Source organism: Pezoporus occidentalis, unplaced genomic scaffold (genome assembly GCF_034315485.1).
Source record: "Pezoporus occidentalis ecotype Australia unplaced genomic scaffold, CSIRO_AGI_Poc_V1 ctg54, whole genome shotgun sequence".
NCBI lineage: Eukaryota > Metazoa > Chordata > Aves > Psittaciformes > Psittacidae > Pezoporus > Pezoporus occidentalis.
The window spans coordinates 72,892-100,096 of record NW_026915877.1 but is presented as its reverse complement, the minus strand read 5'-3'; the positions used below and the strand labels follow the sequence as shown (position 1 = coordinate 100,096).

The window sequence follows — 27,205 nt, the reverse complement described above, 5'->3', positions numbered from 1 at the left end:
TCACCTCATGCCCATAAAGTCACACCTAGATTAGAATCTGATAAATGAACACTCTGAGATCATACAATTTATCTGGGAATGTTACTTTGTATAATTAATTGCAAACTGAAATTGGTGTTCTTTTCCATTTTTTAAATATATGACTTCTTAATTCTGTATCCAGGTATTTGTTTCTTGTTTTATTTTTTCTCTTTTTATAATCATGTTAGAGTTCTGTTGCCTTATGTATGTGCTCACTACCAATCACTCCTTTCTCTAAGTAATGGTGCTAAGCCAGATTCTTCATAAATGTAATTTATTATAAGTTCTTTTGACCATGGGTGTCATGTTTTGTGATTAAAAATATATCTGAGGAAATAATTTCAACAGCAGTTTTTTTAAATGTCAGTTTAAGCCCTCAACCACTGTTAAATAGCATATCTTGATTTTATGGTATGCCCATGTACCCTAGTTGAGAAAATTGTTCTTTATATTTATTAGAGAAATATATAGGTTTTGATGTAGTGGATGATGGTTTAATGTAGAAGCTGTGACAGTTCATTTAAGGAAATATAAGACATTGCCAGCATTAATAGGTTGAGAAAGATAAAATTCCCATTCTTGAAATGTTGCTTCATTCATCAGTCCTGATAACCAGTGGTCTCTAATACTAACAAGAACCCTAACATGATGTAGATACTGGATACTAATTGAAAAAAATGAAGGTTTTATCTTTGAAAATTAATGCCTATTAAACTGGAAAACTCTTAGCCTTCTGTTTGGTTACTGGAGTGATTTCAACAGCCAACATCTGTGATAAAGTCACGGTCTGAGAAGGGGAAAACATAGAGCGTCATACCGTAGTGACTTAATGACTTAAACTTTTATCTTAGGATTCTGATATATTGTTGAATTATTTTTTTTTTCAATCATAAATGACATCTCATTAATGTCCCTTCAGATGTGAATGAATGTAACACATATGGAAGCTGTAGCCAGATGTGTGCAAACACAGAAGGATCATACTCTTGCAGCTGTGTGGAGGGTTATGTGCTTCAGCCTGATAACAAATCCTGCAAGGCCAAAAATAGTAAGTTTTAACACCTTTTTACATTAATTAAAATATTTTGTGGTTTTGTCCTGTCTAGAGGATACATATGGAAAGATAAACAAACATGTGAGAGGTGGGCTTTCCTTCACTCTACTACAAAGAGCCACACAACAACCTTTGGAAAACTTTTCATATATTACAACAGTACTCCAAGGGAAATGTTAGAAGTTATTATATGATTATTATTAATTAAAGTGAAAGACTCAATTCAGCCAAGATTAGAAGAGTTCCCAGTTTCCCTGTTCATAAATAAATGAAAGCTTTTTTTCCTCACACAAACAAAATAGGCTGTTTATGCTGGGAAGACAACAGAGATAGTGAGAAGACAGAGGAAATGATTGGGAGGTAATTGTACTCTTAGGATAAAAAAGACAGGAGATTGCTTTGTCCTTCGATATCCCAAGAGGTGAATTTCATGATATACATATTCATACTAGGCTTTTTATTGCTTACTGCATATTTTCATTAGTAATAGTGAATTAGGTATTTGAGGAAATCAGTGAATTATGTTTAAGGAAGTGATATTGTACACAATATCTTGTTATTCAGCATACTAAATTTACAATACTTTTATATTAAAAAGCCCCCAAAATCCTTAAAAATTAGTCAACATTCACAACGATTCAACACCCAAGTGTAAACCTGTGTTTGCTATATATTTTTAAAGTTTTCCTTTTTGTAGATATTTTGCCATCAGAAAATAGGAAGGTCTCCTGGGTTTTTTTGAGGCTTCCTCACATAAAGAGCATTGCTAAATAAATTGTTCTGACTTGAGCAACAGTATAAGATACAGATTTTTTACTTCTTGTACCAGTTTTTATATTGATCCACACAATAGCTGAGATTTTTTTTTTCTTTAAATCCACAGAGAAGCATTGTGAGATAAGAAAGTCCACACAAAGTAAAAATATTTTAATATTCTTCCTCCTCCACTACATGAAAATCAGTAATGCAATTCTAGATCAGGAAATCCTCATGGTACCAGTACTGGGCTTGAGATGAGCCTTTGAGTTTCCCTTCTTAGATCCAGCAGTATATGTGACAACTAAGTGTTGCAGTGAGCCGTCAGTGGCTGGGTGGTCTTCATGAAATGAATCAGATTAACAAAGAAGAATGCCTCTTCTGTATTTCCTAATACTTCATCATGTATTTCTTAATACTTCATCATGTTTATTTTACAGTAGTTTTCACCTTTTCTTGCAATTTCAGGTAAGAGTCACTCCTCGTTAATCAGAGAAATCACTGCAGGACAGTACAAATCAAGATGATGGTGCTGCAAAGAAATGAATGTTGATCATTGCTTTTTTGTGTGTGTGTGTGTGTGTGTAAACATAACTTTTCCTTGAATTACTGCTGGATTAAATTATCAATATGATGAATATTTGGATCCAATACTTCCTAGAGCACAGAGATCAAAAAGACTCCTGGTACAGTAATTCAGGTACTTCTATCACAGCGCTCTGAAAGAGCTGCAGTGAGCAGCTTGTGTTGCTTTGCTGGTCCTGACTTACAGAATTGTTGAATAGTTTGGGTTAGAAGGCACCTTAAGATCATCTACTTCCAACGCCCTTCAGCAGCTTTAGCACAGCCTCAGAGCCCATGCCCGCATAACCTTCTTTCTGCACGTGGTATGGAACAATTAGCAAAGAACTTCAGAGAAGCTACTTTTTTCATACCCTTCAGGCAGGCAAATGCTTGGCTGGGAAGGTGGTAAGGTCTTTCCCTCATTAAATTTTGCATTTTCTTCCTCAGCACATTTAAATAACTTTGGAGCTGAAAACTTTAGCTGCACGGTACCTTTGCGAAGCATGCTAAAACAATTGTCAAAACAGCTGGGGGCACACTATGTTTTTTTCCCAGACTTTTTAACCACACATTCTTTTATGAATAAAGAAACAGTTAATTACTTCTTCTGGGGTGAAAACTGAACAAAATAAAGCTCTGCTGAACAGAGTTTTAGAACCTCTTTGTTTACCAAGTTTGTATGCCTAGTTTGCAAGGCCTGCATTTGATGAAAACAATGTTTAAGGAAGCAAAAAGACACAACTAGAAATTTTTTGCTGAGAAAAATTTCACTGAGAAATCTTCTTTCTTCCAGAAGTTCCTGGTATGTTTTATATCTGTATAGCCTATTTAGAGAGAAATTCCATGTGGTAAGAAACATTTGTCATGTAGATAAAGCTGGATAAACTGATAATGGCTTAAGCAAAAGGCTCTTTCTGATATTTAGAAAATATTCCATCACTTTGAAACTTATTTTACAACAGAGTTTTCTAAAATCTCATGGAACTAAGTTTTGATTCTTTAAAGATAAATCAGCCCAAATGTTTGGTACACTGTGGATAAACATCAAATACTAATTTCAAAATTAAACTGGACTGCATTTTTATAGAATCACAGAATGGTTTTAGTTGGAAGGGACCTTAAAGATCATCCATTTCCAATCCCCCTGCAATGGGCAGGGACACCTTCCACTAGACCAGGCTGCTGAAAACCCCATCCAACTGGGCCATGAATATTTCCACAGCTTCTCTGGGCAGCCCGTGCCAGTGCCTCACCACCCTCATAGTGAAGAGTTTTAATATCTAATCTAAATCTGCCTTCTTCCACTTTAAAGCCATTCCCCCTTTTCTATCCCTACCTGCCCTTGTAAAAATTCCCTCTCCAGCTTTCTCATAGGCTTGTTTAGGTACTGGAAGCTGCTCTGCGGTCTTCCTGGAGCCTTCTCCAGGCTGAACGAGCCCAGCTCTCAGCCTGTCTTCATAGGAGAGGTGCTCCAGTACTCTGCCCATCTTTGTACCCTCCTCTGGATTCACTCCAACAGGTCCACATCATTTTATTTAACACTATAAAAACATTTTTCATATTTTTATACAATGCTTGCATTGGTAAGAGCAAAGTACTTATCATTTACAGTGCATACCTCAGGATGAAGGGGTTTTAAGCTGCTTGTAAGCACTGAATTCTGAGTTTTATCTATTTCATATCATTACACTGGAAAAAAAAAAAGAAAAAAGAAGAAAAAAAAAAAGGAGGTATTTCTGAATCTTTTCTTCCTGAACAGAAGTAGGGCTGCTGGCAGAGGAAAACACCTTATTTTCTGATTTATTGTGACATCACTTATTGATCTGTATTTTAGACAAGATCAGGTAGGAGGGAAATGTGAGTCATTCATCCTTTCCACTACTCTATCTTAGACATAATTCAAAGGAAGATGTTTTCATTTTAGTCAAGAGGGATGAATCATAAAACTTCCCTGGATTACAGAGCTATTCAATGCTTATCTTTCCTATGGAAAAAAAAAAAAAGCAAACAAACAAAAAACAACCCACCTCCAAAAAAACCCCACAAGAAAACCACCACAAAAAAAAAAAAAAACCTTCTGAAAAAATAACCTATGAAGTCCAGTTATTTGAAAAGCTGTTGTCAGCTAACGGTAACTCATCCTAGATCTGCCCACTAAACTTTAAGCTTTGCAGATTCTGTTCTTGAGAAATAGACAAGCAGGTTTTGTGAGGGAGAAGACATGATTTTGATTTTGTTATTCATCTTCTTTTTTGTTTTTCATATGCATTTTCCAATACAGTAAGATGCTTTTAATATTTATTTTCTTTTTCGTAGGAACCTTTAATACTTTTTTGTATATTTTTGTCTTTGAAATAATTTTACTCTTTTTTAAAAAATAATTATGAAATCAGTTTTTATCTGAGCAACACTGAAATAAGCAGGTTACCTACCCTACTGTGAAAATACAATAACTGATTCAATCCAATGTACAGTCTGCTTGAAAAGTATAGTTTCAAGCTCAGTAATCTAGTGTCTGGATAAATTCTGCCAGAATGCAGAAGTATTTTTAACATGTCATATTGCCTGCTGAGCAGAACCTCTTAGCAGTGCCACGAGTCCTCACAATTCCTTTGTCTGCAGCCAGTTTTGATTACAACTGTTGCTCAGGAAGCTTGTCAGTAATTCTTTTTCAAAATTCCCGTATGTCTTAGACATTAATACTAAAATGCATCCTTTCTCTGGAGTTTAATGAGGTATTAAATCCTTGTTACAGTTTTCAATGCATCAGTTTAAAACAGTGCAGGAAGGGATATGTTCCTCTATTGCAACCTCAAACAACTGAACAACCATGCTGGCTTGGTAACTGCAAACAGCTCCCATATAGCTACCTTCTCTTGCAGTTTTTATAGATTGCAAAGGGTGGAACTATCTTACCTGACATAAAGTATAAAAGAATAATAATAAAGGATTTTTCACAAAGCTGCTGGTTGGGAAAGGAGTGTTTGAACCCAGAATTAGGCAGTGGGAAGGGAGAAGATGAGCACAGAGCTGTTAGATGTAAGAAAAAATCCCCAAACATAGCAGAATGCAGATGGCAACACCCCTTTGTACCCCTCAGTGTGGAAAGTCTCTGGAGGGAGTTGGTGACAGACAGAAGCTCTTAAGTCTGGCTTTCTTCTTCTGCTGGGTAGCAGAAGTTGATAGGAAAGGAAGGAAAAGAGATTTACATATCCCAGCCACTTGTTGACTGCAAATGGACTTACCTGGCCAATTTCAAATAAAATGGCTTAATAAGAACCTCCACTGCTTTCTCTTTTGGAGAAGGCAAGACTGAGGAGCTTTGTTCATGGCTTACAACACAAGGAGTTGTTTTAGAAATCAGTTCATTCTTTTCAGTTGTTAGGTACCTTCCATGAGTAAAAAAAAAAAAAATAATGATAATAAAAGAAGAAAACCAAAAAAGATGCGTATGAGAAGAGAAGGCTGGTAGTGGAGACCTCACAGCAGCCTTCCAATATCTGAAGGAGGCCTACAAGGATGCTGGAAAAGGACTCTTCATCAGGGACTGTAATGATAGGATAAGGGGTGATGGGTGTAAACTAAAACAGGGGATGTTAAGGTTAGATATAAGGAAGAAGTTCTTTACAGTGAGGGCGCTGAGGCACTGGAACAGGCTGCCCAAGCAGGTGGTAAATGCTCCATCCCTGGCAGTGTTCAAGGCCAGGTTGAACATGGCAGTGTTCAAGGCCAGGTTGAACATGGCCTTGGGTGACATGGTCTAGTGTGAGGCTTCCCTGCCCATGACAGGGAGGTTGCAACTGGATGATCTTAAGGTCCTTTCCATCCCTAACTATCCTATCCTATCCTATCCTATCCTATCCTATCCTATCCTATCCTATCCTATCCTATCCTATCCTATCCATCTTATCCCATCCCACCCCATCCCATCCTATCCCATCCCATCCTATCCCATCTTATCCCATCCCATCCCATCCCGTCCCGTCCCGTCCCGTCCCGTCCTATCCTATCCTATCCTATCCTATCCTGTCCATCTTATCCATATCCTATCCTGTCCTGTTCTCGTGGTTTAAACCCAGTCAGGTAATTCGTTCGCTCACTTCCCCCCCTTTCTTGCCCTCCCCCTGCTCCCGGAGGGACGGAGAGGAGAATCGAAAAGAATGCAACTCCCACGGGTTGAGATAAGAACAGTTTAGTAACTAAGGTATAACACAAATCACTGCTGCTACCACCAACGATAATAATGATAAAGGAAATAACAAGGGAAGAGAATACATCATCTCACCACCAGCCGACCGATAACTCGCCCCCCCCAGCCCGACCAAGCTCTGACCGATACCTCCTCCAACCCTGCAGTCTCCCAGCCCTTCCGGCTAACTCCCAGTTACCTCCTGGGCATGACGTGCTGTGGTATGGAATACCTCTTTGGTCAGTTTGGGTCAGGTGTCCTGTCTCTGCTTCCTCCTGGCTTCCCTTCCTCCCTGGCAGAGCATGAGGCTCACAAAGTCCTTGGCCAAACCAAAACATCGCTTGTTATCAGCTCTGTTCCCGAGCTGAAAGTCAAAACATTGCACTGCACCAGCTACCAAGAAGGGGAAAAATGTCTGCTACTGATGAACCCAGGACACCTGTCCTGTCCATGAATTGGGGGAAGTGAATGTGAGGCTGATGGGGACAGTCAGTGAGTTCAAAAAGCAGTGCTACGGAAGTGTAGGTTTTCAGATGTCAGTGTGAGATCTACCAGGGAGGGAGAAAGGTAGAGGGTTCCAAGGTAGAATATGCATGTGGAATGAGGAACAATAGGAAAAGATTAAATGAAATTCCCTTTAGAAGGAATACATGCTGATCCCTTATAGAAAAAAAAAAAAAAAAAAAGAAAAGAAGTTATTTACATGACAAAATTAAAAAAATCAGCAAACGGGCTGTTTCAATAAAAGCAGAGAGCACCAAAGAACAGAGTTTAACGCCTGCTTCTATGGATTTGAGACCACTGAGCACTTTATTCACTGAAGCATTTTCTTCTTTTTAATCAGACTTGCTGATGAAGCATTATTTGTCAAATCCTTGTATTTATGCATTTTTTTTCTCCATTTAGACAGCTGTAATTGCTTAGTAAAATTCTGAAAACTTCATTAGGTAGAATGTTCATTGAAAGTACCACATGTCAATGCAGCATTTAAACACTGATTTATTCCTTTGAATACAAGCAGATTCCACTGAGGTGAGAACTCTTGACTTGGCAACAGAAATATTTTTCACATATGCTTGCAATGGCAGTGTGAGTTTCTATGGTTTAGGGTAATTTTCTACAATACAACATCCAAAAGTTTGCCCACTTGACAACTTTATTTCATTTAACAATTGAATGGGACAAATAGACATGTTGTAGTGATGTTGACCCTGTTGCAAAGGCCAGCTTTCCATTAAGTGATTCACATGAACATACCTCATTGCAATATTAGACAGCCTGTTCTTCCAGTTAAACCTGAAACGGTTTTTAGGGTCACAATATCTTTCTCTCACAGGGAATCTTTTCATAAGTTTCTGCATCAGCTCAGTCTTGGTTGGAGCAGAACTCTGAATGCTGAATGGCATCTAATGTGAAGGAGATTTTTCAAAAAGCAGTTTCTCTATCCTGTGTCTTAAACACAATTAAAGATACACCTAAAACAAGAACAGCAGCTTTTGTGCCAAATAGCACTTGTCATAGTGCTAAAAATATTTTGTAGCAATGAGAATTGTTTGTTCCTGTGTGTGGATAATGTAACTCTTTCAAGTTTTAACTTAAACTGGAACATTCTGTATTTTAGGATGCATATTCCTCACTATAGGGGTATTATTGTTTGTTTCATTATTCACACATTGCTCAAATATTTTTATAAATTACTAGCAGGATTTCTAGGCAAAGTGATTCAGGTGAATGTGACACTTATATTGTATGTAATCTCTTAATATGAGTTGCTTCCTCATATTTTTGTTTGTTTGTTTATTGTAACATTAATAGTAACCTAGTGGAAAGACACATTCTCTGTTCCCTTTCTGCTCTTGGGAAACTCCACTGCATGGTGCTTTCTCCTTGATAATGCATGGTAGCAGGCCCATCATCTCTATGATGTAGTCAGGTTTCATTGCATTGGGATTTTGTAAGACTGGGTTTGATTTTTTCAGCAGCATACAGTCCTCAGTTTTTGTCTTATATAGATTCTAATATGGAAAGTACATTGCCATTTCATGTGTCCTGATATGTTCTGCAGCTTTTCCTGTTCTTCATTCTTTAAAAATGCTAGCAGTCTGGATAGAAGTAATTTGCATGAGTTGTATTTCATTTTATGACATAGGCATGAAAAATGTTGCAATGATGGTACTTGGAATTAAACAGAAGCTGTGGGGCTAGGGTAATTAATTTTCTTTAATGATGTGAGCCATTAGAACAACAGGATAAAATACACTAGTAATTTGGAATATATGATAGTTATGAAAATAAAAACAAAACCAATTTATTATATCTCTTAAAACATGCAGGTAAGAACATTAAAAATTACATTGAAAAAGTATAGTAAACACAGTCCATTAACCCTTTAAATTCTCTTTACTTTGTTTTTAGAGCCTGCTGATAGACCATCTCTTCTTCTGATTGCAAGCTCAGAAACAATTGAGGTATTACACCTTAATGGAAGCAAAATGTCTGCCAGAACGCCTGTAAAAGGGTCTGCAATTTTGACACTAGACTATAGCTACAAAGAGGACACCATTTGTTGGATTGAATCAAGAGATCTTTCAAGTCAGCTGAAGTGTACAAAGATAGCAAAAGCTGGGAAGTTAACAGATGAATGGATAATAAACATTGCTCAGTATCTTCACAGTAAGTATTTGACAGTTTTAGTAAAATAGTGTCTGTCTTGGTGAACTGTCGCAGGAGCCTTCAGAAATATTCCGAAGTACTTTTATGTTTTCACTCCTATATATGTGTACATATATACATCATCCAGTATATATCAACTAGACTAGAGAAATCTGGCAGGTTAACAGATGCTTAGAGGGGTGGTGCCATAGTCAGGGGTTTGGTTACTTAGACCATGGAATTTGCTTTGGAAAGCTAGATCTACTGCAGGCTGATGAGGCCAGACTGACAAAGGAGAAGAACTGCTTTGGTAGGAGACTTGCCAAGCTGGTCAAGGTAGCTTTAAACTAGATGTGTTGGGGGAGGGGAACACCAATCCATCCCAAAACTACCAGTCAGTTGCCAGCACCTATAACGAATGCTCAGAGCGATGCAGAGCTTCTCCAGACGCTCCAGCCAATGAGTTGGCTTTCTTCGGAGCTCGGCTCAGATGTCTCTATACAAATGCCCATAGATGTGCACACATCTAGAGGGATATAATATCCCTGGCATCATGGAAACGTGGCAGGGTGGCTTCTATGACTGGAGTGTTGGAATGGAAACTTATAGAATCTTCAGGAAAGACAGGCCAGGCAGACAGGGAGGGGGTGTAACTATGTCAATGATAGTCTGGGGAGTCTGGAAGTCTCCCTGGGAATCGGTGATGGGCCCCTAACTGTGGGTTATGGCCAAAGGGGGAAACGTGGTGGTAAATGCTCCAATCCCTGGCAGTGTTCAAGGCCAGGTTGGACAGAGCCTTGGGTGACATGGTCTAGGGTGAGATGTCCCTGCCCATGGCAGGGGGTTGGAACTAGCTGATCTTAGGGTCCTTTCCAACCTGAACTATTCTGTGATTCTATGATCAATATTTATATCTATGCAAAGTTTTTAATGATGTACAGCTTTATAGACTAAATATAATGTGTGGAAGTTACTGTCATGGTTTAAGCCCAGTCAGTAACTCAGAAACCATGCAGCTGCTCGCTCACTCCTCCTTCTTCCTCCCCCTGCTCCCAGAGGGACAAGGAGGAGAACTGAAAGAATGTAACTTCCACGGGTTGAGATAAGAACAGTCCAGTAACTAAGGTATAACACAAATCACTACTGCTGCCACCAATAATAATAATGATAAGAGAAGAGAATACAACCGCTCACCACCCTCTGACTGATACCCAGCCCGACCGAGCAGTGATCTAACACCTCTGGGTAACTGCATCCAATTTATATAGTGGGCATGAAATGCTGTGGTATGGAATGCCTCTTTGGTTAGTTTGGGTCAGGTGTCCTGTCTCTGCTTTCTACCGGCTTCCCCTCCTCCCTGGCAGAGCATGAGACTCAGAAAGTCTTTGGTCAGATTAAACATTACTGAGCAGCAACTAAACACATCGGTGTTATCAGCGCTGTTCCCAGGCTGAAAGTCAAAACCACAGCACTGCACCAGCTACTAAGAAGGAGAAAAAAATGACTGCTACTGCTGAACCCAGAACAGTTACAAAACCAGCAGTGAAACAAAAAAAGTAATGAAAAATGCTTCCTTTCCTCTGGCAAAGTAGTGCTACATGAAGCTTTAAAATGATTCTTTTCTACTGGGACAATATTAACAATGTGTTAAAGAGACACATGCTTATTACATTTGCTGTCAATATCGTAGGTATGTTAGTTCTTGAAAAATAACAAAATGTTTCATGACTTACTGGAAATAAATTGCTGGCTTTTTTTGCAATTACGGAAAAATAAATTAAAAAGACCTAAACTCATCATACTAAATTAGTCTTCGGCATTACAGCATTATTTCTCAATCAGCTTTTCAATTTGTGGAGTGTTCTTATCTTGTAAAGGAGGTGTTCATCCACTTAAGCATGTGAACAGACTGTACAAAAGCACGCACTCAAAAAATTACAATTTGCTTCATCTTCCACAGAAGAGATGTCCATAGATTGGCTTATAAACCACAGCACTGAGGAACACAACGGCGGTGTCAATAACAGGCTTCTAAAAGACTTGAACCTGAGATTGGACCTATGATTTTGAAAAAGTCTTTTTAAGCAGAGATGAGCATCAAAGAACAGATCCTGCACTCTGACCATCCAGATCAGGAATATGGAAATAACAAATCTGATTATAGCTCTTAGGGGTGCATACCAATGTGATAAATTCTTCATAGATACTGAGTTTTAGATTTACAAGATAACTGTTGTGAGGTTTAGCCCTTTCTGCAGATAAAGTTTCTGCTACACCTATTTTCCTTATTATATATATTAAATATTTTCTAGATTAGAAAATTAAATTAAAAAAAAAAAAGAAAAAAAACAACAAAAAGCAATTCAGACTTTGGGTTTTGTTGTGTTTGGTTTTATTTTGCATGTATAGTTTTTTGGTTTGTTGGTTGGTGGGGTTTTTTTGCCTTCTTCCTATTTTATTCAAATGAGGGGGTTTTACTATTGTATTTTAGAGGGCTTTTCACACTTCAGATACCTAAAAGACCTAAAATTCTTGGTGGTAGTAATTGATTGTGCCTTTTATTTCACTCTGTTATTGGTATCTTATTTTATTTTCCTTTTGTTAAGGACAATCAAATTAACTACAGTCCTTAGCAAAATTGGTTTTGCTGAACTGTATGTGTGTTTGTTTTGTCACTTACCTTCATCATCAGAGTGGACCTTAGCACTATGTTTTGTAATTCTTTCCTGGGCTCTCCCTCTGTTCTCTGCATGTAAAGAGAATTGCTAATCTCTGTGGTGTTCAGATCTGCAATAGTGCATCTGTTTGCAAAATTAAGTCTGTATGATGGGTTTGAAATGAATACAGTGCCTGGAATTAATGAGCTAATCATTTTTCATAGTGGTAACACACATCAGCCTGTGGTCTCTAATATTCTTCTGAAACTTCACTGCAATTGTTCAGTCTTGTTTAAATGAAGAACAGAAATTTCTATGTATATGAATCGACTGCAGAGACTTGTTCCAACTTCTTATTTAATTTTGATTTGGGAAATAGTGCTTGGAGACTTAGAGGAATATTGCTCGGAATGACATCTAGAGTTCTAACTGACAAAAACTAGCGGATTTAGCTGTGATGGTGTTTTTCTCAGGCATGTGCATCCACAGATGTGCTTCTTAGGTTGCTGCAGTGGAGCAGCATCAAATCCCACGGTCTCAGCATGACTTCTGAGAGGGGGAATTAGTCTGAAAGCTTCTTTTGTCCTTCTCCTGCTCACAGCTCTGAAGTGAATGGTCTCAACAGACTGGTCCACTGTGGCATCTGAGGCATGATACAGCATGGGCTCAGATGAACATGCTGCTCCATATGGGAATAACAACTTCCAAAGGTTCTATCAGAACTCATCTGCTGAAGATTTGTTGATTTTTTTTCCCCTAGTACTCAATGTAGAAATTATCCAATCGATTTGTATGTTCTCTTCCAGACATAGATCTTGAGTTATGCATGCAAGGACATGGCAGGAGTCTCATGTTACGGTACCTATTGTATTTGCCTGCACACATGTATAGGTCATTTTGTAGCTACTGCAAAACTGAGTTTTAGTTTTTAAATTCTTCGTTCTCTTCCCTGCACCTCCTGTTACTCATCAGGTGATTTCTGTTATTTCTCTTCATCATAAACACATTTACATATATATAATTTTAACTTTGTCAAGAATTTCATCTTGAGCATTTTCAAGTGTAATTATGTTCTCTGACAGCTCAAGCCAAATAAATGGTCATGCCCATAGAGTTGCACATAAAAAAGGAAGGTCTGTTCTTCATAGGAGACTTTTTTCTCTGTGTTTGTGTATAACCAGAAAGAGGATATTCCTAAGAGTATTAGGAAAAATACTTTTTTTTTTTTTTGGGGGGGGGCGGGGGAGAAGAAAAAGTAGAAATCAAAAGGTGTTCTTAGCAGTGTTTGTGGATTTTTGTTTTTTTTTAATATTTTTTTTTTGTAATCTTGGGCTTCTAATCCATTCTTTCTCTTAGTAGAAGAAAACGTTATCTGCATATGACGCAAAGAGTGGGACATATGACACTACAAGAGTTACTAGTCTCCACTGAAAAAAATTACTTTGAATAAGACCAACTCAAGCAGTCCCAGTCAATTTGTATAAATCACTATACAAAGTGATTGGGACTGATTTAGTTGGTCTTATTCAAAGTGCTTTTTTTAGTGAAGGCAAGTAAGTCTTGCACTTATGAACAGACTATGTAGATCATATTTTAAGATGGGAGATTAGATTGAGGAAAGCAGGGACTATGAAAATTACTTTGTTTTCATTATAGGTCAGATAGTACCTGTTCCAGGTAGTGATCATAAGCTTTGGATTCACAGAAGAAAAGAAATTACAGTACTTTAGCATTCTCCCTCAAAAGATGGTGCAATACAACTTCATTTCAGTGTGCATGTGTTATAGATGGACACAAACAGGTTGCTTTGAAGAGCAGTGTTACCTTGGCCGATATCTGTACCTTATTCTGCATGAGGGTAAAGAAGGTGGAGATTGTGATCCCGCACTCAGGTGTTGCTTGGTGCAGGAGAGCAGGGTGCAGTGATGTTATTCCATACGCTGAATTATTAAGGTGGTTTCAGTCTTGTAAGATTTATTGTATCATGAATAGGTTTTATTTGACAGGTTTATAATTTTAAATAAGGATACATTTCTGTAGGCATGGTACTGTCAGCTCAGCCATTCTTGTCTTAGCCAAGGCCAGGCACTGGCATTTTGTTTCATCTTTTTAAAGCCTAGAAGTTTTTGGAGGCAAAGCTGGAAAATTTCCTTTTGGAAAGATTTATGCAGGCAGTGTCAGAGCCAAATAGGATTTCAGGGAAGATTCTCCCATGAGGGAGGCTTATGCAACCACTGCTCATAATACTGGTTATGCTTCTTGACACTTTACACTAGCTCATATAGTCCACTTCCAGTTAATACAGCAAGACTCTCAGGAGCAATCATTTATGTAAAGTGCTACTTCTAGGACCAAACTAGCAAAAATTCTTTTTAATGGCAAGAATGTAGAAAATCTCTTACAATTTTCTTCCCTTCCAAAGCTGTGATGTGTATCTTATAGTAATGCTTTTGTGTGTTGGAGTGGGGGGTTGCAAGACAGAAGGGATGACAGAATCTCCTTCTTCCTCATTTTAATAGGTATTTTGCATCTTCATTACAAGTGCCAAGCACCTTACATGCTCTCCAAACAAGCACCAGGCAGCCACTATTCTTCTGCAGAATATAACAAAATCTCTTCTGGGACAATGCTTCAGAGGATATTTTCTGCTTGGCTGATACTTGATTCAGGTTTTCTTTGGCATTTAGTTATCACAGTACACCAGTACAAATCCTGCAATGCCTGTGTTTAACTTTCCTACCTTGTGGTGATTTATACCTCCAGACAGTTGATCATACATTGCCTTGGAAGGCACACAGGCTTTTCTGTTGGCAGATGTGCTTGTGCAGGACTTACCTGGATGAAAAGAAACATCTTGTTTCTTCTGTGCTAATTCAGTTTTAGTCTAGCTGCCTTCCCTAGCCTGCCATACCAGAACACAAGGGAAATGGTTTCCAAGACTTGAAACACGTGATGGGCATTGAGGATCACCAGTCTCCTCTGGGTAGTATTTGCCTCTCTGCTTGTGAAACTAAGCACCTTTGTCTTGCCCTCATCATCACAAGCCAAAGCTGACTTACTGGCTCTCCCACTTTGTGGATATAATTGCTGTGAGGACCATCTAACAGGAAGCCCAGATGTTTTGACCAGGATCCAACAGTTTCTTTTATTTACATTCCTGTTTTCTTCCCTGGTTTTGGTTCTCCTAGTTACCCCACTACCCCCTCACCTAACCCCCTTCCTAGCAGTGATTATCCATAACTACTAGTGCTCTGTTCAGAAGAGCTACAGTTATTTAGCTTGGCATTGATGAGGCTCAGTCATTGAAGGGAACTCTAGGACCTAGAGATGATGCTTCTGTCAGCAACTTTCCTGTGAAGTTTCTGTGAATATTTGTGAGAAATCAAAGTTTGGCTTACTCAAGAGGAGAACAACTGTGAAGATCTGTGGGAGGTGTCTGTTCTTACACAGAGTCTGCCCCAAACTTGTCCCCACACAAACATTATAAGCCATCATATAGTTGTAGAATGTGGTTTTCTTTTCCTTCTGTGATAGGCAGCCCAGGCTTACAAACCTCTTAGAAGATGAGCAGAAATTAGAAGGCTTCATGTCAAAGATCAGTTATACCTCACATGGCACTTCAGTAGTGCTTAGATCATCTGATACAGTAATGGGAGGCAGAATAGGGTGTGATAAGAGTATACTAGAGAAATACCACAGCACACTTCTCTGATATATGGCACTCACTCAGCACTCCTAGAACCCTGGCTGATACAGTATTGCTGTTCTTGCATTTCTGGGAAGACTCAACAAATGATTTTTCTGGGATTAGTAACCTTTCTTATTTTGTCCAAAGCTGGTTTTGGGTTGTTTTGGGGTTGGTTTTTTGGTTGTTTTTTGTTTGTTTGTTTTCTTTGTCTTTTTAATTTATAGTGCCAATATCTCATTCTTAAGTGCTCTGGACAGAGCCACCATTAAATGAACAAAACTAGGATATTTTTCTCATCAATTTCATGTTTATTCAGCTTGAATTTCCCACATGCTTTTATTGCTTAGTCACTCAGTAGCTCGAGGTCCTGCAGTTCCTCTTTACTATTTCAAGTGTTGTTACTTACCCAACTTCCACAGTTAATCTTTCATTGACATCAGCTCAAAATTCTATGCTTAGCAAAGCTGTCTTACTGTCTGTTTTCTTTTTTATATAGTTTTCAGTATATAAATATGTGTATATTCAGTAGTAATACCTGTACTCAGACTGAGTTCAGAAAGTAAATTGTCTTTTTTCAATGGCATTTCTCAGTGCAAATTTTTGATTGCTGTGTTGTTCTCTGCTCCACCCCTCCCCTCCTTTAAACTCCTAGGCCGTGCCTGGGACAGTCTCCTGAATGTTGTCTCTGCAAAGAGTACATCTCTTCATGTCCTTATTCTCAGTGCCGCATTGTCACACGCCGTTTTTTTACCAGTTTTCCAGCTTCCTAGCTGACCACTTTTGGACTTCTGTCTTAATTAGCTTAATTTTTGTCCTAACAGTGGGGTATGACTGTATCATTTGTGCCTTCTTTACATCCCAACCCCTCATTGATAGAAAGGCTCTTCACCACAGAGGTAATCCAAGAGCAAACAAGCCATCTCCCTCAGTAGCAGAAGGATTTTGTAAATAAAATATGAACACTTTTTCATAGTGTCAGTAACCATGTAAATTTATCTTTATCAGGCATTATTCTGGGGGACTGTTCCTCTCTGTCAAACTGAAGTATTATTCTGCTTGTAAAACAGTAACATTTGTATTTTTAACAAGGTTTTGAAGATAGAATACAATAACTGAGGGGACTATAAAGATCTAATTTATAGATACTTAGGTTGCCGCAAATATAAAATGCACAATTTTGTAGTGAATATTTTAAAAATGCATTTGTATCCCCAGATATAAGAATAACGAAATATCAGTAAAACCAAACCAAAACAAAACCAAAAAAACCCCAAAATTAAAAATCAAACCAAACCAAACCAAACCACAACAAAAAAAAAAACTCAAAAACCCCCAAAGCAAAACAAAACAAGAAACCCCAAACAAACAAAAGACAACTAATAATGGATATTTCATTGGACTAGACATCCATATGCACCGGTTTGGATTCATTTTTGTTTTTACTTACTATCCACTGGAACTATTCTTTGTGATACAATTTTCACAAAGACTGAACTTGCTGTGCTTCTTTAAATCCACTGTGGATTTCAATAATGGGCAGATGTTCAGGGACACACAGACACAGTGCCACCTTCTCGGAGATCAGCGAAGATGTTCCCTTATTCCTCTGACTGCAGTAGTGTTTAAGTAGTTTTTTTTGCTGTCTGCTGAAACCAGGAAGTCCTTTTTCTTTTTTTTGTAGCATGCTGCAAATGAAACAAGAACAGAATCGTGTTCCCTTTTACAACCCAAATGTCGACCCTTTTCTGATCCAATGCAGGACCTAAGTAGCTGTCTAACTATAGTAGTTGTTAAAAGTCCTCTGCTGTTTATGCTTTCAGACTCTTGAGATGTTCTCAGCATTCTCACATAACTTCGTTTTCTGCCTTTGTTTTAAGAAAGATGTGTATGGGATATATATGAGACATATAGTTATGACCTGCCCATTTCAATAAAACTGGTTATTGAACTTGGGGCTTCAGATACACACTTTCAGAAACTGTCTTCAGTGGCAATAGAACATCTGATTATATTGTGGTATTAGATATCTTCAACTAATTATATATGCGTCAGCTACTTTAATTTTCTACTGGTACTTTATTACTTCATTTATAAATTTCACATTTTTCATGATATTGCTGTGTTTTTCTTCTTAAGTGGAGATATTTGTTTTTAAATTCATGTCACATAGAATGATAATCATGTTTGCATCAAATAGACTGAGAGGAAATTTGCCATATACGTTAAGATACTAACTTATTAATGCAAATATTTTATTCAGACTTCATAAAAATAACAACCTTGAAGTCACCAAAAGTCAACTGAAAAAGAAAAACAACCTGCTACAATTTTGGGGGGAAACAGTAGGAAGAAAAAATATCTTCTTACATGTCTTGTGCAGTGAAAAGAGTATGAGAATAAAAACACAGGCATTGTGAGTTGTGGGCTACCTGGCAGCCCCTACTAGTTGCTGTGGTTTGTAACTCATATTTAGATATAATGCTGTGTAGTGCTAAGTGGAAAAGGGTAAATAAAGATCACATTTCATAAATGACTGAGAAATTGCATTAATCCATGTAAATCTGAAATCAGAAGCTACATATCTGATAAAATGGAAAACAGTTACAGCATTCTTATCACTGCTTTTTAAGAAATTATAGGCTAGTCTGCTTTCTGTACTCACTGTAGCCTGGGTATTTTTGTGCTGTGCTATAGTCTGACAGACATGCCAAAGAGTCTGAACACATCAGGATAAGATAAAGGGCTCGTTCCTTACTCAGTGCTTTATCAGCAGCTCTTGCAGAAAGAGGAATTGCATGTTTGCGAAAGTTGATAAAACTGTGATTATTATTTACACTGCGATGGGCATGACGAATAAAAACAGACATCTGATGTGGGGGTTTAATATATGATTGCATTTTTCAGTTTTTAACTACTTTGAATGACAGAAGCAATGACTTGCTCAAAAAAGTACTATCTCCAGTTCACAGAAATATTTTTGTCTTCTCAATCCACAAAATTTACATTGTGTATTTCTACTTTGAATCAAGTGAATTTGATTTAAAACTTTCTTTTGACTTCAGCTTCAGAGTAGAACTTGAAATGCTGAGAACCTTATGGATCATGTCAGCATCAGGGAATAATGAGAATAATTAGAAAGAACAAATCCTATCCTTTTCACTATTTGTCATTTAGGCTGAATAAAATAAAAGTTTGGCTTTGGTTTAAAATTTTAATAGTGGTTTTAGTGAAGCACTTATTCGGAAATTGAAAAAAATACATGTAACAAATCTTTTAAGTGGAGTACATCACCTTTGCTAAAGTCAGGCTTAAGCTATATAAATTTCCTATTTTTATGGAAAAAAAATGCATTTTTAGGGCAAGTAGTTAAATGAGAAGGACAAAATATGCAGAAGGGTTGGTCTGTTTTCGCAAAGCTGAAGCTCGGCATTTTATCAACATGTCAAAGCAGCTGCAGTTTGATGAGTTGGGTTGGGCATTCACCATGACAGGTCTCAAGCTGATGCTAAAGTTTGGGTAGTCTTTACACGTGTAATTGCATAAAATCTCTGTCACACTGTAAGCAAAAATAATGAGCTGATTGAGGAGTGTGTGGGGATACCTGCCACAATTTGCAATTTCAGAGACTCTCGCTCTATTTGGTATTTTTGGACTTGCTTTATGTCATTTGTTGCTATTTTACTTAAGTATATCATTCCACTTTTTAATATCATAGAATCATAATTCACAGAATGATTCAGGTTGGAAGGGACCTTAGAGATCATCTAGTTCAAACCCCCTGCCACAGCTGGGGACACCTTCCACTAGACCCAGTTGCTCAAAGCCTTGTCATCCAGCCTGGCCTCTAACACTTCCAGAGATGGGGCATCCACAATTTCTTGGGGCAACCTGTTTCAGTGCCTCACCACCCTCACTGTATAATATGGGGGAATATTTTTATATTCATATATAAGCAGATAAGCATAATGTGTTTTAAAAGACCAGTGCTGTTTCTCTTCCAGTTATGAATGCACTGAAATTAAGTATTTTTGGTTTAAGACTTTTTGGAGGATTCATTGAGTCTGTTCAGCTAGTTGCAAGATTCAGGTTTGTTTTGAATAGTCATAACCATTGCATTAGCTTCAGAAATGAACCCATTGGAAAAAGGCAACTCAAGTAAGATGTAGTGGGAAAACTTATACCAGTCTGTGAAAGCACTGTGGTCATCCTCTGTCTTCCAAAATAATTGGTTACATTTTCAGCTTTTCATTGTTTTTCCTTTTGCAAACATACTTGGATGGACAATTATTCTTTCATAAAGTAGACTGAGCAAAAACTGTATTTGAGGATAGTTGCTCTGACAAGAATTTAACCATCACGAACTGTCAAATTGTTTGGAGAGCCTTGTGAAAGGCAAAGCCAGCTGCTGGATGGATGGATGTGGGTATAGTGAAGGCAGAGCAAGGGCAGCACCTGGCGCTGTGCTCCTGCTCTGCTCTTGAACACAGAGAACATTAACACCATGTATTTTGCTGTGGGATTACCCATTGCAGAAGTAATTTAACATTAGGATAGGCAAAAAAAAAATATTACTACAAGGAAGACAAGAGCATACCTTGCAGAGGGGACGTGGAGGAGAGATGCAATGCATATTCATGTCTTCCCTCTGTATTTCTTTGCAGATGTTGGGAGAAACTCTTTTTACTGTTTGCATGAAAGGAGGAGTGATTTAGGAAGAAAGGCAATATGCTGGTAGTCAGGAGACCACTGTTTTTCCCTGAGACTTACAGGGTGACATTTAACAAGTAATCTTGTCTTTTTGCCTCTAAATGTAAAATGAGAATAACAGTATTTCCAGATGGCATAGGGATGCTGTGAGGTTTAACAACTGAAACACTAAAATGATAGGGGATGCAAAAGGTGGGAGTGGTTAGCACAAAGTACACAAAACTTTTGTGGCTGAGGAGAGGTGGAATTATGGTTTTATATCTGTCTAAAGTGGCTAGTTTTGGAAAGGGCTGGAAGCTTTCTGAAAGAAAAGTTCAAGTTCTGCAAATATAAGAGCACTGAGTTTGAGCCATACTGCTGGAAGCAATAGCTATGTGAGTGTTTCATGAGATTTTTAATGGGATCCATGGTGGTGTATCATTTTAAGTTAATGCTCAGGTAGACCAACACTTGGATCCCACCACTATAGTGATAGAATCAAACAAACAAAAAACCCAGTGTCCTGATGTCTGGTTGAAAATGGATAGAAAAATAATGAATACATAACTAAACCCATGAGTTATTCTTATTTCTTGCATTACTGAAATAAGTTAGGAAGAAAATAATTTTTCTTTCTTTTTTTTTTTTTTTTTTTTTTTTTTTTAGTGCATCAACAATGCCTGTATTTTAAGTCTGGGCAGTTATCTGCATGTTGTTCAGGACATGTATAATTAATAACAGTCTTCTCAAAGATTACTATTTTGATACTGTAAAGATGCAACAAATGGATGAAAAAAAAAGGACAGATTGGAAGAAAAGGAAGATGAGGCAATGATTAAATATGCATGCATTTGTTACAGTCAGTTGCCATGAAGGGTTTTGTTTGTTTTGCTCAAACTAAAATCTGAGGCAGGCAACACTACTGGGTACTCTACAGTGGATTGGAGTGTTTTGAAGAAGTACAAGCATACTGATGGCATCAGGTGATACCTCTGTTAGAGGGAGGGAAACAATCAGGAAAACAGCATAATATTCTTTAATATATAAAGCAATTATTCTTTTTCTGTCTTTAGCAACCCTAAAAAAAGATGCTGTCTCATCTAGGAAGGTACATGACATGTTGTTTCAGAGACATTATGAGGTATATATTTGCTAACCGTGCAGGGTATATGTTTTATAATTGAAGATTTTTATTTTATTTTCTAGTATTCTATAAGTCATAATTCTGAATCTGGATTTAAATTGGACTCTATGCAGATTTTAATATTATTTTAAACAAATTATGTAATAAAATTATTTTTGGTTTTTTTTTTTGAAGTGTAATGTCTTCTTGTCCTCTCCTAGTATGTTTGAGATGAAGAGAAAAACTTTTGTGCCCAATATGAATATATCTATGTATCTGAATCAAATACTCTATGGTCAGTATTACCATCTGATTAAAATTGAATATAATAGTGCCCTTTGGGGAAAAGAAACAGATTGATTTATAGCACTAAGTCATGTCATGTAGTGCATATTCATATTGTCTAGACCATATATTGTTAATAGCAACTGTATTGACCTGAAAATTAAATTGCCCTACCAATTTATAATCTACCATTTACCTGCAAGAAACTGCAGCATGCTGCAGATCCTGTGAACCTGTGTTGTCTGACAAATGTTACCTTCTATCAGAGATGTGCAACATTTTCCTTTGTTCCTTAACCCTTTCTTTAAGAGCTGGCAAAGATAACTACTTCTACATTATTCCGTCAGAAGCATTCCTTAAAGCACCATTGCCTATCTGTGGTATTAAAATGTTCTGGAAATTATCTTCACAGAATCATAGAATGGTTTGGATTGGAAGAGACCTTAAAGATCATTCAGTTCCAGCCCTTTTGTCACTGGAGAGGTTCTCCAGCCCTCTAATCATCTTCATGGCCTCCTCTGGACTCACTCAAGCAGGTCCACGTCCCTCTTGTGTTGGGGCCCCCAGCGCTGGACTCAGTAGTGCAGGTGGGGGTCTCACCAGAGCAGAGGGGCAGAATCATCTCCCTTGGTCTGCTGAACACGTTCCTTTTATTGCAGCCCAGGATGCAGTTGCTTTCTGGGCTGTGAACGCACCCTCCTGGCTCATGTTCAGTTTCTCACCAATCAACACCCCCAAATCCTTCTCCACAGGGCTGCTCTCAATCCAATCTATGTCCTGCCTGTAGCTGTGCTTGGGATTGCCCCAACCCAGGTGCAGGACCTTGTACTTGGCCTTGTCGAACTTCATGGGGTTGGCACTGGCCCACCTCTCAAGCATGTAAAGATCCCTCTGGATGGCATGCCTTCCCACGTGCTGACCACACCACACAGCTTAGTGGTGTTGGCAAACTTGCTGAGGGTGCACTGGATCCCACTGTCTGTGTCACTGACAAAGATGTTGAACAGGATCGGTCCCAATAGCGGCCGCTTATTTTCCTTAAATGCTTTCTATTGCAAAAGTAACTCCATATTTTATTGACATATCTATAAAATTGCAATAATCTACTGCTTGGCATCTCTATGGGAAAATGTTTAAGTGACCATACTTTTGTGTGACAATGGTTTATGAAGTTCATAATATGTGCATCAGGCAGTCCTAGGAAGGTGGAAGGCCATATGCTTTTGCCTTTGGAAGGTGGTTAAATGAGGCAAGTAGTACAGCCTAATTCAGCCACATCATTTTCCCCACAGCAGTTCTTTTAGTCCACATGCTTGCTGGGATGCCTATTGTTGCTGAATTATGCTTTAATTTTAACAGTGGATTACTTAGCTGCTTTGAAGTAAATAACTGGGTTTGATTTACAGTCTCAGCAGATTTATAAGAAGCTTTTGACTGTGTAGTTAAAGAAGAAAAAAAAAGAGACTTACAGCTATGTACCTCTATAAATCTGTCTTTATTGTTCAGCATGTATGCAGGCTACTGGGACCCCATTACAAGTTTACAGTTGCTGGGCAATGTGTTTGAAACTCAGTAATGCAGAAATTAGAAATGATATGGTTTTCAACTCTTCTTGCTTGTTTCTGACATGAGATTGATGTCAGAAATTTCACTTCTTGTAAAAATCTTGATACTCAGAATTAAAAGATAGGGCCATTCATAAGGCCCTTATTTCATTGTTTCCTTACTTGTTTAATCTGTTGGCATCACAGCCAAATACGTGACTGAAGACCCAGCAATAGAAAATTTCACGTGTTTTAGTCATTCCAGAGCTCGATGAATTGTGTGGTAACATGAGTAGAATTACAAATATGCTAGAGAATTCAGAACCAGGTTTTGCTACCCTGGTTTGAAATTCCTGGCAAGGGCATAGGCCCAAGCATAGCTGGGGTCCACCATCATCACATTTCTTCAGAATACTCTGTAAACCAAGGGATTTGTTAGAAGAGGAAGATGCCCTTTCTTGTTCTTACTGTTCTGTAGATCCCAGGGCTCCCAATGTGAGGAAGAAGTTTTATCATTAAACCTACATTTCTCTCAGAACCTGCTCAGTGTTCAACCTCAGTCAATATACCAGAGCTTGTCTATCTTAATAAAACTTTGTTGCCTGACTTACATCTGTAGTAGCATGCCTCATAGCATCCCAAGGAACTAAGCTATAAAAACTTGAAAATGTCTAGCTTTTGTAGAAATAGAAGTATGCAACAGGACTGTTGCAAGGGCAGGTGTAGGTAGAACAGGGCCACCAGGTGGGCTAAAATGGCATTTTGAGCTAAGCAGCAGGCATACACAGCGATCTGCTGAACTGCTTAATATGCTCCAGAACTGACTTCTATTGGCCATATCTTATCATCAGTGCCCAGATAATAATTCATAGATGTGAGGATTGACAGGGATTTTGTATGCTGAAGTGTCATAGTCTTCATGGACTCCTTTGAGTTGTATGGAAATGCTAACTTTAACTCCTAAATTGTGGGAAGTTTCAGATGTTAGATCTCTTCTTCACAAATGGCTGCGTCCATTAGGATAAAAGTCTAATTCTAAACAGAGAAATTCCCGTATAGAATAAATGCCTAAATGTGTTGTTCTCTTCTGTGCCTAGTTGGAGGCTGAATGTTTCAATCTCTGAGTGACTGGATAGACTGCATCTCTGAGGGACTAGGTGTCTTTGTGAGCTATCAGGATACTTTAATTAAGTACTCATAATATTTAGATTAATCACATATTTTTGAAAACTCTTCAGCTTGAGGAAACTGCTATTGTCTAAATGTTCATTCACATTTATAGATTTTTAAAGTGGGATATTCTAATATCCTGTAGAGTTGGAAGAATAAAAATTGTATTTTCAAAACTAACTCAATGTATTGAAATTTAAATTATGTTACTCAGCAACTAAGAGTAAAGGCTTTTTTTTTTTTTGAGGAACTTGAAGTCTGGGTGCTTTAAAGTGCTTATTTAAATTTAGTATGATTTAGGTTTTATATTATAAGCTTTACAAGCAGTGTCTAAGAAGGCTGATTTAATTCAAAGGAATTAGGTATTTGAGGATGAGTCATTTGAAAAAGGTAGATGGATATTTTTCATTTGATTTTTCACTTTTAAACATATGCAATAATCAGTCAGAACATGGCTGTTAAAAGTTTGGACATTAGTGTGCCTAACTTATTGAATGGTGACATTTTAAATAAAAATCATGTTTTGTAAATGGCATTGCAGATGCTGTCAGTAGAAGGGGCACAGAAAAATCCATGCAAGCTTAACTTCCCTAAGTCATGGTGTCAGTGTAAGGTTGTCTGGGATACTAATTAGTAATATTACTCTCAGAATAGAGGCACAGCAAGGGCAGTGCTTCTGCAAGATGTCACAGCCTGTCATTTACCCATGTTTTAACTACTGTTTACCTGATCTCACCATTACTGGCTATTTTAGAAAAAGAAAGGTTTGCTCCTGTTTGTCTTATTATTCAAAACTTGCCTTTTTACTCAGGTGGAGGCAAAATGCGTATCTCCAACTTGCTTGCTATTGTTCTTTGGAATAAAATTTGTTCCTGTATAAATATATAATTTTAGATAGATTTTTAAAAAAATAGATAGTAAATTAAACTAAGCAACTCTGGCCATGCCTGGCACTTTTGTCATTTGTCTACCTTATACAGTTTACAAAGCCTCTCCTGCTAAAATCTCAGCTTTCAATCAAAAAATTAAAGCAGCTTTCTAGCTGTGGAGAAATAAAACGAACATACGTGGGGAAAAAAACCCACCCTGAAGACAGAAAACAGGGAAAGTTAAAATATGTGTCAAATATGTTGTCCATTTTTACTTATTTTTCATGTGATCACATTTTTCATGGGTTTGGCTTCCAGATTAGGCTTGTTGTGTTGGGTTTTTTTTTTACCTTTGTTTCTTTCTGGTTTGACTTGGCAGGAAGCAGGAGACACTTCCTTAGTCAAACTACAGTGAAGCAAACTCTTACTTACTCCACACTGGTTTATGAAAGCAAGTCCCAGAGGCAAACAGTTACTGATGTAGCGGGTTGTAGAGTAAGTGGGTGTGGACATGCCTAGGAGATCTGCAGATCTGTTGTCCTGGCCTTTGGGGGACAGGGGACCAGAAGGTGACTCTTCCTGGCACAAGGCACTTAAGCACTTCCACCCTTCCACTCCCACATTGCACTTCCATTGGGGACTATACTGACATCTTCCATGTGCTGGGATGCTCATTACAGAAACGTTAAGCTCCTGAAAGTTTTATTACAATGATTCTCTCATGTTTCTCCGAAACATTTATTCCCCTAGCAGATGGCAAGCCATCCATACAACTGTTGCGCAATCCTCAAAACCACTGTGCTTGTATAACAGAATCAATTAAACAAGTGGCTCATAGCAGACCTGACTACCTGTGACAAAACTGAGCTGCTCTTTGTAAGGTGGAAAGTTTTCTGTAAATAAACACTTGATGTTTTGGTGCAGCCAGAGAGACACATTCTTCCTTCCCACTACTGTGGTTTCAAGGCTGTGTTCATGGGGAGTCAGTGTATCTGCCCACATGTGCTCTTTTATTGAAGATACAAGCAATGTTTTTTAAAGCCACTTCCTCTTCTCTCATCTTCCTCAAGCAAGCCCAGAATACAGCATGAAATTCCTATGTGGAAGTTTGGATGTTACATTAATTCATAAGGTATGAATATGGGTTAGTACCTTTTTTTCTTTTTTTTTTAGCTTTTTAGGTAAATCAAAATAGTTCTTCCTTTTTTTTTTTTTAAACATTTTCAAATATATACATTTGGGAAAAGCAGTAGATGCTGAATTGTTCTCTCTCTTTATGTATATATATATACACAGAAAGAGAGTGTATATTGACATATATATATATATGTGTATATATATACACACACACACATATAGTGGCCCAAAACCATGCTCAAAGTGAAAGGATGAATCATGATTCTAATTTCCTGTAGTAAATGTCAATGAAATTGTCCCACCTTGAGTCTTGAGTAGATTTCCAGGTTCCTTTAGGCAGTCCTCATTGCAGTCATGTTCAGAGCAAGGAAAATTTTGAGTATGTAAGGCAGTAGAAGCTAAGTTCCTTTCCTTAAAATGGAGAGAAGTTGTCTGTGTTTTTCATTATTAACCAGAAGCATATGGAGAGTGCAATAAAGATTTTTAATTTTAATTATATTTCATCCAAAACCTTTACCCACTTTATGCAGAAGTTTCTGAAAAAAGACTCTAACTCCTATGAAGTTCCACTGAATAGTTTGCTTAGGTCATTTCTCGCACTAAAAACAAAGATTGCTTTTACTGAAGTGTATAAATGGAGAAAGCTTACTAATTTTTCTATACCTAGCCTTTCTTCAACATCTTTAAAATGAAATCTGTTAACATAATATTAATTTTAGGAGGCACTATGTGTGATAAATCCTCGGTTACAACAGTAGTATAAATGCAAGAATATGGCACAGCTTTTCCCTCTCTTCTGTTAACTGAAGT

At 37.8% G+C, this 27,205-nt stretch overlaps 1 protein-coding gene across 1 annotated transcript in view; it reads left to right on the top strand.

Moving 5' to 3' along the window:
* The window catches only part of LOC134173667 (low-density lipoprotein receptor-related protein 1B-like), a 499,799-nt gene that overhangs the window by 400,709 nt on the left and 71,885 nt on the right, over nucleotides 1–27,205 (top strand). The window contains exons 4-5 of the mRNA XM_062637935.1: nucleotides 941–1,069; nucleotides 9,000–9,257. Of these exons, the coding sequence (XP_062493919.1) occupies nucleotides 941–1,069; nucleotides 9,000–9,257 (387 nt within the window). The remainder of the gene's footprint in view (nucleotides 1–940; nucleotides 1,070–8,999; nucleotides 9,258–27,205) is intronic.